The 11,293-nt window shown below is 42.0% G+C and overlaps 1 protein-coding gene across 1 annotated transcript; it reads left to right on the top strand.

Moving 5' to 3' along the window:
• The first annotated feature begins 282 nt into the window (after positions 1-282).
• LOC107765469 (NAC domain-containing protein 43-like) lies at positions 283-2,097 on the top strand. Its single transcript, XM_075224069.1, has 3 exons — positions 283-652; positions 766-1,046; positions 1,152-2,097. The coding sequence occupies exons 1-3, from the start codon at positions 469-471 to the stop codon at positions 1,866-1,868; spliced, it is 1,182 nt and encodes a 393-aa protein (XP_075080170.1). The 5' UTR covers positions 283-468; the 3' UTR covers positions 1,869-2,097.
• The last annotated feature ends 9,196 nt before the right edge of the window (positions 2,098-11,293 follow it).

Genomic DNA, 11,293 nt, shown 5'->3' with positions numbered 1-11,293 from the left:
GTGACTATAAATTATTTCATTAAGAATAAAATTGAAAGTTTAAAATTAATTTATTTCAAATAAGGAAGTATGATATTTTAATAGATTAGACTAAAATGAAAAGTATACTCCATATTTGTTTTCACTCTCTCTGAATATAATGGTGGTTGATTCTATCTTAGAAGCAGAAGACCCCACCACTGTAAAAGTACACCAATGGCGATGATACGAACCTTTTCATGCATCTACAGACCCTTTTGTGTCCCTAACTACTGCATATAAATGATCATGTTTCCTCCCTTCCCTTTTTTAACTCCCACACGCTACATTCCTCTCTCATTTTTTTTTCACACCTTAATTCATCTATTACTTTCTCAATCTTTTTATATCACATTCTCTCACCACCCTTTCCCTTTTATAGGGAATAAAATTAAGGTGAACTCCACATCTTTCTTTTTACAGCTCTATCTCTTTTTGATATAACATTTGATGTCAAAAGACATGAATCTATCAGTAAATGGGCAATCTCAAGTGCCTCCAGGATTCCGTTTCCATCCAACGGAAGAAGAACTTCTACACTATTACTTGAGGAAAAAGGTTGCTTGTGAAAAAATTGATCTTGATGTTATTCGCGACGTTGATCTCAACAAGCTCGAACCATGGGACATTCAAGGTAATCATCAAATGGGACATTCAAGGTACGTAATTAAGTCCTTAGTTTAATCATGTATGAAGTTTATATCATGTCATAATTAAATAATCGAACACTTAAATTTGTATATGCAGAGAAGTGCAGAATAGGAGGATCGACGCCGCAAAACGATTGGTACTTCTTCAGTCACAAAGACAAAAAGTATCCGACAGGAACTCGAACCAATCGTGCTACTGCTGCGGGGTTCTGGAAAGCCACAGGTCGTGATAAAGTCATACACAGCAATTGTAAGAGAATTGGGATGAGAAAAACCTTAGTCTTCTATAAAGGACGTGCCCCTCATGGCCAAAAATCAGATTGGATCATGCATGAATATCGCCTCGATGACAACACCAATCCCCAAGAGGCCGTCAACGTAAGTACTCTTAGACTAAGTTATATATATTGACAGTATAGCAGAGAAATTCGAGAACTGTACAAGGTGAGTAACTTCCACATATTTTTAATTCCTATTTTCCAGGCCTCTGAATCAAGTAGCCCGGAAGAAGGGTGGGTGGTGTGTCGAGTTTTCAAGAAGAAGAATTACCATAAGGCACTTGAGAGTCCTCATCAGAGTTCATCAGCTGTTTCTATTATGAACTCAAGAACACTTATTCAGAAACCAAACAACGACGGCGTTCTAGATCAAATACTCATGTACATGGGAAGATCGTCATGTAAACAACAAGATCATGAAAACAAACACAACATCAACTTGGTCAACAACATCAATAACATACACTTAGATGATCATCACATGCAAATAAACAGCAATTCCTTCATCAACAGCAGCGGTAGTAGATTCCTACACCTTCCAGGGTTAGAGAATCATCATTCTCCGACGACCAACATGGATGATGACGTGTCATCTCTGCAACTAATCCAACAAGATTGCAGCTTTGGTCATGAGAATATGTTAACAGAAACTGAACCTTCTTCTGGTGCTGGTCCAAGTGATTGGGTAGCTCTGGATCGACTGGTGGCTTCTCAACTGAATGGCCATGTGGAAACATCAAACAACTTATATTTTCCTCTGCATAATAATGGGTTACAGCTGCGTACCAATGGGAGACCAAATGATGAGGACGACGCGTTCTCTCAATCTCAAGCTGCACATGACGATGATGTTGAATTTTGGAGCTATGCTCGATCTTCCTCATCATCACCCTCTGATCCATTATGCCACTTGTCGGTTTAATTCTAAGTATATACATAGACTTTTCTAGTACCAAAATAGGCCACTCTCCATCGTATATTTTGTAGAGCAGCACGTACCTATATATACTATAGTTTAAAAGACGTCATTATAGTACGTTAGCTTGATTGATACAATAACAGTACACGTACTTGGATAATATTTCTGACGGGAGACATTGTCAACTGGAATATCTTTTCCTAATAATTAAGGTTGTCTCCCTATTTCATCATTATGTTGTCTATGACTACGCGAAGATACTATCCAAGCTCTTTTTAATTTCCGATATGATTGCGTAAGATATGTATATGGATACACAACCCCCATATAATTTTATTTTTCTTATTGACCATAATTATTTTAATAGTGAGATCCCCATAAAATTCTGCACTTAATTTCTTGAAATTGATATACTTCGTAATTATTACCTTCCACTAAAAAAAAGTTCCAGCGTCGACCAATTTAAAAAAAAAAAAAACATATCAAAATAGTTGTCTTGGAAGAAAATAATAAACAAGACGATTTTCGAACGAAGAATTTATGTTGGGTTTATTGTAAAGCCTGAAAAGGTTTTGCACATGCTCAAAAGAAAGGCAAACATAACACTTTTCCTTTTAGTTTGTTAATTAGTCCTATGCTTGAGTTGTTATTTAGATTCTTTTTTTTCTCTCTCTTTCAGATGTGCATTTATAGAATGTCGCTGACCTTTACGTATTTCTGTTATGGATTTTGGTAGGCATCCACCAGATTGAAAAAAATAAAATAAAAATAAAGATGCAATAGAACAGATGACCTATTAAAAGGTTAAAAATTATAACCAATCAATTACACCTCAATTTCGATTAATTTGAATCAGCATTCAACTAATATGCATTACCTTAATTATACTCCATCTATTTGGTTCTATTCTATTTGGGGCATTCAATTCTGCTGGAGTATCTTTTACGGTAAATTATGTGTTTTTTAAAATGAGATTCTTTAAATTTTTAGTATATATCTGTTTGACCAAAAGATGTCAAAATCTTTATGGGCTAATCAATTAATGATGAGGAGAGGAAAATCTTAGCGAAACATAATCAACTTCAGACCATGAAATATATTACGCGATAATGAATAACAAAATAGAACGAATATTTTATTATTCTTGATGTTACAATCCTATCTTTGATAGAGAAAAAACAGTTCAGAAAAAAATCCTTTTTTGAGCATCCTCCTCTATATATAGTTCTCAGAACTTAACTGTGTTCTTTGACCAACGTGTTCTTCACGCGATGATCTAGACGTCGTTACTCGAGTACCGTTCTTACTCAGCATTCATCATCGATGATTGAACTGAGGTTGGTCGTGGTGTTTCTCGTCATTTATCCTCTGAGGCGAGACCCCAGCTTGGTCATCTACTGTGGTCAGATTTTGACCCATATAGTTAGTCCCTCCGTCCGTCGAGGTCGTCTCTTGGCAGACTCGGCGGACAGACTTTGTAGATTCGAAGGCTAGGAAAAAGTCTGATTGTTTATGCCTTGGACGAGGTCCTTAATTCGAGGCTACGGTGAAACACTTCAACGACGTCTTTGTTTAATCGCGTCTGTTTGGAGTCGAAACGTTGCAGTGATTTGAAGCATCGTTTACGGTTACTGCCATTATGTCACACGTTTTCTAGGGATTGAACCATTTCATGCCTTATCAATGCTAATTGGCGACTCTTGGGTTTCCCGCTTGGGACATTCATATCCCTATAAATAGGGGAAAAGCATCAATTCACTAGCATACTTTCCTGGTTTATCAAAAGGGTTTTGTGAATTTTCTTCTTCCCCGATACTTCAGATTTTTTATTCTCTCTTGTTGGAATTGGCATTTTTGTCTTCCCTCTTACTTCCTTTGATCATTCATTCTATTCGATTGAGTCAAATGGCTGGTTCTTCTTCCCGCGCTGACGATCTTGCCGCAGTTCTGACACTGGAAAACGATGTTCTTGTTCCCGGTGGGGTTGAAGTAGTAGAGGATGAGTAAGTTCCAACGGTAGCCAAGATATTACCTAATCCCGGGAAGCCGTGGATCGATTTCAATAGCCCTGCCGGAGAAGAACCGGAACCTGTCCCCTCTGTTATGAATGAGGCGGTGATTGCGGAGCTAAGGCTAGGTGGGGTATTCCTCACCACATCGAGATGCTGCCAGTGGTGGGAGATGATATCATTCATTTCAACCGCCCAGGATATTGCATGTTCTACGCATATCTGTTTATTGTGGGGTATACGCTTCCTATCCCTTCCTTGGTAGTAGATTTATGCCGTTTTTACGAGGTGTGTCCGGCTCAACTTTCACCGTACCTGTATAAACTGTTCCTTATGCTGCTCAAGTTCGCGGAGCTTGCCGGTCGGGAGATCACTCTAAAACACATGCTCAACATTTTTGCCCCTCAACTCATTCGTGGCACGATGATTCACATGCGCCATCGAGGGATGAAGAGTCTGGTGGTAAATATGGACGATAGAGACAACCGTTGTTTCTATAAAAACTACTTCTATGTGCGGACCGAGCATCTTGTGGCGGATTCTGCATGGTTCCCCGAGAGATGGAACTTCGCACGTAAGTTGTATCTTTTGTCGAAATAATAGTCGACCACTTTTCTTTGGGTAGTTATTGAACTATTTTTGCTTTTGCAGCCGCGAGACTACCCCTGTGCATGTTGATGATATCCGCGAATGGGTGAATGTCATTCTTCCTTATACAGCGGGAGTTTGCGAATGGTCGTCCTTCTATGAGAAATATGGACGTAAGCCCCTTACTAGTAAGTAGTAGCCGCATTTTTTGTTTTCCACTTTACAATTTGGTTTTGTTCCCTATACGGCTTTTATCATTATTAGGGAGAGTGCGGAGGGCGAGGGCTCCTCCACTTGTATTTCGCCGGCCGACGTCTTCCGCTCGGCCCGTAGCAAGGTCTGTTGTCCGACCTATGACGAGGGCTGCTCAAGTTGGATCTAAGGCCGCAGCCGTGTGCTCTGAAACTATTCCTCAATCTGGGGCTCCTACCCCTATTGCTTGCTCAACGGGGGAGTCTTCTTGTGCTGAGGACGGGGAAGGGCTGTCAAAGAGACGACGAGTGGCGTTCGAAATGGCTCCTTTAGTCGTGGTATGTTCAGAAGTCGGCATCCCCTTGTCGGAGTCTGAGATGGGAAACGATGCTAACCCATCCGCAGAGGTAGAGTCGGTCACTATGACCAACCTGTCGGTAGAGGCTCTAGCTGTTATGATTGACCAACAGGCCATTGCAATGGGGAGTCGGTATCCCGAGGTCGCTATTGCCACTTTGGGCGGGCCTTTATCCTCCGGACCGGGTCGTGCTTCTTCTTCGGCTGCGAAGAGGGGAAAGAGTGTCATGGTCTATGATTACGAGTCTGAATCCGATATTGATCCTGATAATGTGAGGATGTTCGAGGAGGGCCTTGCACGTTTGGTGGTACATGCGGGAGGCCCGTCCCGTATACTTGAAATCTCTTCGGAGATTAACCTTCTGGTGGGATACGGAAGACTTGGTTCCGTAATTCGACCTTCTGTGCTCTGCTGCCGAGAGCGAGGCTCTCCGGGACATCCGTGATATTGATTTGATACATGAAGTGGTCGTTATGGGCCTGAGGGTAAGTTTCTCCTTTCTTTTATGTTCTTTTAATCTTTGGCAACCTTGGCCTTAACCAATCTTTCCATCTTTCAGACATATGTGGTAGAGATCGAAAGTGCTCGTAGGGCTGACACTCGAGCAAAAACTTTTCTGACGATGTTGGAGAAGTATCGGCGCTGCTGCAACAAGTGTCGTGAGATGCACGAGCGGCTCAGGGCGAACGCCGGTGATCGATCTCTTGGTGAGGAACTGGAGAAGAGGGATCAGGAGATGATGCAGGCTGTTCGCAGGAGTAGCGAGCTCGAGGTGCAACGTCATGCAAAGAATGAAGAACTTGAATTGGGCAAAGGGGTTGCTGCAAAGTATGAGCATCTTCAGGCGAAGGTGCGATCGATACAATCCGAGATAGATCATAATGCCATCAGGGTCGAGGCGATGAGTGCGGAATGGATGGGAAAGTTAGTCGAGTTAGAGAGAAAGGTTTCCGGGTTGGAGAATATCGAGAGTTCTTGGGCGTCGGCTTCGGCGAGGGCGGCAGCTTGAGAGGACACTATCTGCGCCCTTCAATCTGAGTAGGAATCTAAGAGGGCGACGGCGACGTTTAGGGAGGCGAGGCTCGAAGAGCGTATTAGTAAAATTGATTGGGAAGCTTCAAGCTTAGGAGATAGGGTCGTTATTTTTTAGGCCGAAAAGGCACTATTACTGGCCCATGTCAAATCTTTCTCTGCCGCTGTTCCTCGCCATTTGCACGAGCTTTGGGTACATGTCTAAGCCCAGCGGGACATATATAAGAGCTTATGGGAAGCGGGTAATGTTTATGAGGCCGCTTATGAAGGAGCTCGGGCGAAGGCGCGAGAGGCTCGTGCTAACTGTGGATATGTTCCTACGATGGCGGAGGTCGACGAGGATGTTGATGTTGAAGAGGGACTTCCTGGAGATGGTGATGAGGAGGACGGCGGTGATGACGCCGAGTGAAAGAGTTGTTATCTTTGTTTGTATTGTTTGTTGTTCTTTCTGTTTTTGCATTTTTTTTTGTGCCGAACCGGTTTTAGCCGTGTATAATCTGCGGTTATTTGCAAAACTGTTTAAATAAAGGAGCTTTCATTGTTATACGTCATTTGTATCCCTTCCCCTTTTACTTTACATATTTTTGGCGTAAATTTTAGGATCTTTGCAAGGCGGATATCTGTTTATTTTTGGGGGAACCAATTTTAACCAGACTGAGCGGGACCTTGTTGTGAGTCCTAATGGAGTCCCATTCGATTCGCCTATTTGGGGCGGAATTAACTTGGTGACTTATTGCTTTAGATGGATCCGTCTTTGACTCAACTGAGTTGATGTAATTTCGTTGTTTTGGACGAAGTTAGTCTTAACTTGAGTCGTTCATGCGGGATCCAACTGTCGCTAATTTGGGCGAAGTCGTTTCTCTCTTTTTTTTTGTCAATTTTCGATAAGTAGAAGGAGAAAAGGCGCGACGCTGGTTGATAGCTGCAAAGGCATTATTGGGCTCGAATGAGTTCGAACTTTTCCTTTTGCGATGGCTCTTTGTCGTAGGGGTGTTGTTTTAAGCTGGTCGAAATATTAACCCGTTGCAGTTCGAGCGAGGTCAAACTTTTCTCTCTCCTTCTTTTTTTATGGTGATGGCCCTTGGTCGTAGAGGTGTTACTTCGAGCTGGTTGAAATATTAACCTGTTGCAATTCGAGCGAGGTCGAACTCTTCTCTTTTTTTTAGAGATGGACCTTGGCCGTAAAAGCGTTATTTCAAGCTGGTCGAAATATTAACCCGTTGCAGTTCGAGCGAGGTCGAACTCTTCTCTCCTTTTTTTTAGCGATGGCCATTGGCCGTAGAGGTGTTATTTCGAGCTGGTCGAAATATTAACATGTTGCAATCCGAGCGAGGTCAAACTTTTCTCTCCTCTTTTTTTGGCAATGGCCCTTGGCCGCAGAGGCGTTATTTCGAGTCGGTTGAAATATTAACGCGTTGCAGTTCGAGCGAGGTCGAACTCTTCTCTCTCTTTTTCTCTTTGGCGATGGCCCTTGGCCGTAGAGGTGTTATTTCAAGCTGGTCGAAATATTAACCCGTTGCAGTTCGAGCGAGGTCGAACTCTTCTCTCTTTTTTTCTCTTTGGCGATGGCCCTTGGCCGTAGAGGTGTTATTTCGAGCTGGTCGAAGTATTAACTCGTTGTAGCTCGAGCGAGGTCGAACTGTTCTCTTTTTTTTTCCTTTGGCGATGGCCCTTGGCCGTAAAGGTGTTATTTTGAGATGGTCGAAGTATTAACCCATTGCAGTTCGAGTGAGGTCGAACTTCTCTCTCTTTTTTCTCTTTGGTGATGGCCCTTGGTCGTAGAGGTGTTATTTCGAGTTGGTCGAAATATGAACCTGTTGTAGTTCGAGCGAGGTCGAACACTTCTCTTTGTTTTTCTCTTTGGCAATGACCATTGGTCGTAGAGGTGTTATTTCGAGCTGGTCGAAATATTAACCCGTTGTAGTTCGAGCAAGGTCGAACTCTTCTCTTTTTGTTTTCTCTTTGGCAATGGCCCTTGGCCGTAGAGGTGTTATTTCAAGCAGGTTAAAATATTAACCCGTTGCAGTTTGAAAGAGGTCAAACTCTTCTCTTTTTTTTTCTTTGGCGATGGCCCTTGGCCATAGAGGTGTTATTTCGAGTTTGTCGAAATATTAGCCCATTGCAGTTCGAGCGAGGTCGAACTCTTCTCTTTTTTTTTCTTTGGTGATGGCACTTGGTCGTAGAGGTGTTATTTCAAACTGGTCGAAATATTAATCCGTTGCAGTTCGAACGAGGTAGAACTCTTCTCTCCTTTTTTTTGGCGATGGCCCTTGGCCGTAGAGGTGTTATTTCGATCTAGTCGGAATATTAACCCGTTGTAGTTCGAGCGAGGTCGAACTCTCCTCTCCTTTTTTTGCGATGGTTGTTAGTTTATATGAGTCCACCAAACAGTAGAGTACCTGATCCTCTATGAGGTTATATTGAGAATGCTAGAAAAATTGTAAGTAAATGAGACACGAGATTTTTACGTGGAAAAATCTCACACAAGGGGACAAAAACCACGACCTATACTTGTGAGCTTTCAACTTCACTAACTTGTAATCTCACTATTACAAGCCACTTTGTAATACCTCTACTACAAAGAATTCAACTTAACTAACTTGTGATACTCCCATAAGCCACTTTGTGACTCTCTAGTTACAAAGGCTTTAAACTTATGACTAAACCTAGTCACAACATAATATCAGAAAGTTTACGGATTTTGGGTTTCCTAAAACAAAGCTTCTAAGAAAGCAAGATAGGAGTTACAATGAAGAACAAATAACAAGATTACAACTCAACTACGGATACACATAGACTCATTGTGAAACTGATCCTTTAGTGGAGTTGTCTTCTTGTTCTTGACACACCAGTGACTTCAATGCCGGATGAACACTTTAATGCTTGAGAGAATATCATTGAATGCACAAGTGAATGTGTTTTGCCTTGCACCAGGTTGTTATACTACAAAAGACATCACAATGGTGATGTCAAATCTTGGTACACGCTTCTTCCCAATGAGAAGTGACTGCTGCACTGTCTGTTGTACTGTCGCGGACAGTCACTTTCTGCAGTTGCGTTCCAACTGTATAGTTGACTTGTACTTCTATCAGAGAACCCTAAGGGACCAGGTCCCTGTTGTGTTCTTCTTTATAGCAGTTGCTGATAGTCACTATCTGCTATTACGTTCCAGCTGTACAGTTGACTTGTACTTCTGTTGGAGAACCCTAAGGGACGAGGTCCCTGTTGTGTTCTTCCTTGTGGACAGGTCCCTGCTGTGTTCTTCCTTGTGGTTGTTCACTCAATTGATGGAGATCAGATTGAACATTGTTCATTTGAAAAGTACACCGGGTGGTAAGGTTCTTTATCTGGTTCTTGACAATACGTTTGTTAGATCATCTAAACATAAGAGGCATAAGGCAATGACATTGAAAACCCATCAATTTCTCCCTTTTTGATGATGACAAACTTAGGCAGTGATGGTATTTTTTTAGAGCAGAGATAACCAGATAAGGTACCAGAAACTACACAAGTTCCCCCTAACTTTTTGCTTTTGATTCCCCCTTAATCAGATCCCTTATATTCTACATAAGTTCCCCCTAACTCCCTGACCTCCTGACCTTACTCCCTGACCCCTGACCTTTTCCCCTTTTAGGCATCATTAAAAAAATACACAAGAAGGCAATCAACATAAAGAAGTCTAACACAGCAAACCCATGCCACATATGTGCACACAGCATGACAGAAAAGAGAAGCCAGAGGAAAACATCATTGTACATTCACAAAGAGGAGTTGTTTCATTAATATTAACAATGGACTGAGTAAATCAGGAGCAGTAGTGGTGAAATCCAGCATGCCTATCACAAAAAGACAAACGAAAGGAAAACAACAGCCACAAATCATTAGAGAAAAAGATATCTGGCCACTGAGAGGATCCTAGAGGACACTAGAAGAAGGAGGCTTGGAAGTGGAGGCACCAAATGGTTTTAAGAACCATGTCCAGTCGGCCATTTGCAGACAGTTGTTCTTCAAGTAGTTTTGCGCGAAGCGTATCATTTTCCTTTGTCAGGCGGGCAACTTCTTCATTAATGGAATCGGATCCTTTAATTGCTTGACTGAGATGAGTTTCCAGTATGGCATTTTGAGCCCTCAACCTTCTGATCTCTTCAGAAGCTGCATTTTGAACATTGATCAGCTCAGAAATGGTTGAGATTCTTCCACCAACTCTTTCTACGCACTCACATTCTTCCAGAGTGGTTTTAGATAAGGTTTGCTTGCGTGTGCCCACTCTGGGATTACCCAAAGGGACCTTGTCAAATCTGAACACTTGAGTGAGGATAAAACTATATGATAGCCCATGATTCCCACCTTTAAAATTTGCCACCTTTTGCATATGATCTATCATGATTGCTGGCAGATTGATTGGGACAAACTCATCAAGCGCCTCCATTAAGACCATATCCGATTTTGTAGCAATAGACCATCTCTCGGAATGAGGTAAGAGCACCTTATTGACCAGTTCAAAAAGAAGCTAATACTCAGGAAGTAAAACCTTCTTATGCACTTGTTCCCCCTGCTGAATAGCTTGCTCTTTCATGATAGCTCTCCTAAAGTTGACACCACAGACACCTTTGACTGAGGACATTCCTTCACATGGAATTCTGAGAACCTTTCCCAATGCTGAAGCATCGAGTACAATGTCTACTCTATTTACTAGCGCACAAATGTGATTCCCTTCAACAGTGAAAAGAGATGCGTAGAAATTTTGTACCGCATCTTCGTACACCAGAGGCATGCTACCCTGAAACAAGTTCTCACATTGCTGAAATTCTACTATCTCCAGAATTTTTCTCATACCGGCCATCTCTGAAATTGCTGGGTCAAATGTACGACCGCACAAAACTTTCTGAGTTCTTAATCTCTCCTGCCAAAGACCACTATCACTAGGCATGCTCCTCAGAGGACCAGGTTCCCTTACAGTTTCCCATTTTCGTTTGCTAGAACCTTCATCAGACTTTCCTTTCCAACTTACTAGCCACACAGTATCATCTTCAGACATGGCTTGCTCAACTGGACTCTTTTTAGACTTGCTGCTGCCCTTCACGGATGCACCTTTTTGTTTCTTAATAGTTTCATCGAAAGCTTTAACCACATGTTTTTGAGCTTTTGTAAATTGTTTCACTAAGGAACCAAGTTCTTTTGGAGCATTTTTGTCAACCCTACTCACTGGAACGCTCTTGTCAGTAACAAATTCCCCTTGATTCATCAAC

This window comes from Nicotiana tabacum, chromosome 1 (assembly GCF_000715075.1).
Source record: "Nicotiana tabacum cultivar K326 chromosome 1, ASM71507v2, whole genome shotgun sequence".
In the NCBI taxonomy this organism is placed as follows: Eukaryota; Viridiplantae; Streptophyta; class Magnoliopsida; order Solanales; family Solanaceae; genus Nicotiana; species Nicotiana tabacum.
Note: the sequence above shows the minus strand (reverse complement) of the source record. Positions and strands in the feature narration are given on the sequence as shown.

Bases quoted from the DNA above. Each gene is read 5' to 3' on its own strand.
- LOC107765469 (XM_075224069.1), top strand. From the start codon at position 469: ATGTCAAAAGACATGAATCTATCAGTAAATGGGCAATCTCAAGTGCCT. The intron at 653-765 runs GTAATCATCAAA...TTGTATATGCAG, and splicing joins CGAACCATGGGACATTCAAG to AGAAGTGCAGAATAGGAGGA. The intron at 1,047-1,151 runs GTAAGTACTCTT...CCTATTTTCCAG, and splicing joins ATCCCCAAGAGGCCGTCAAC to GCCTCTGAATCAAGTAGCCC.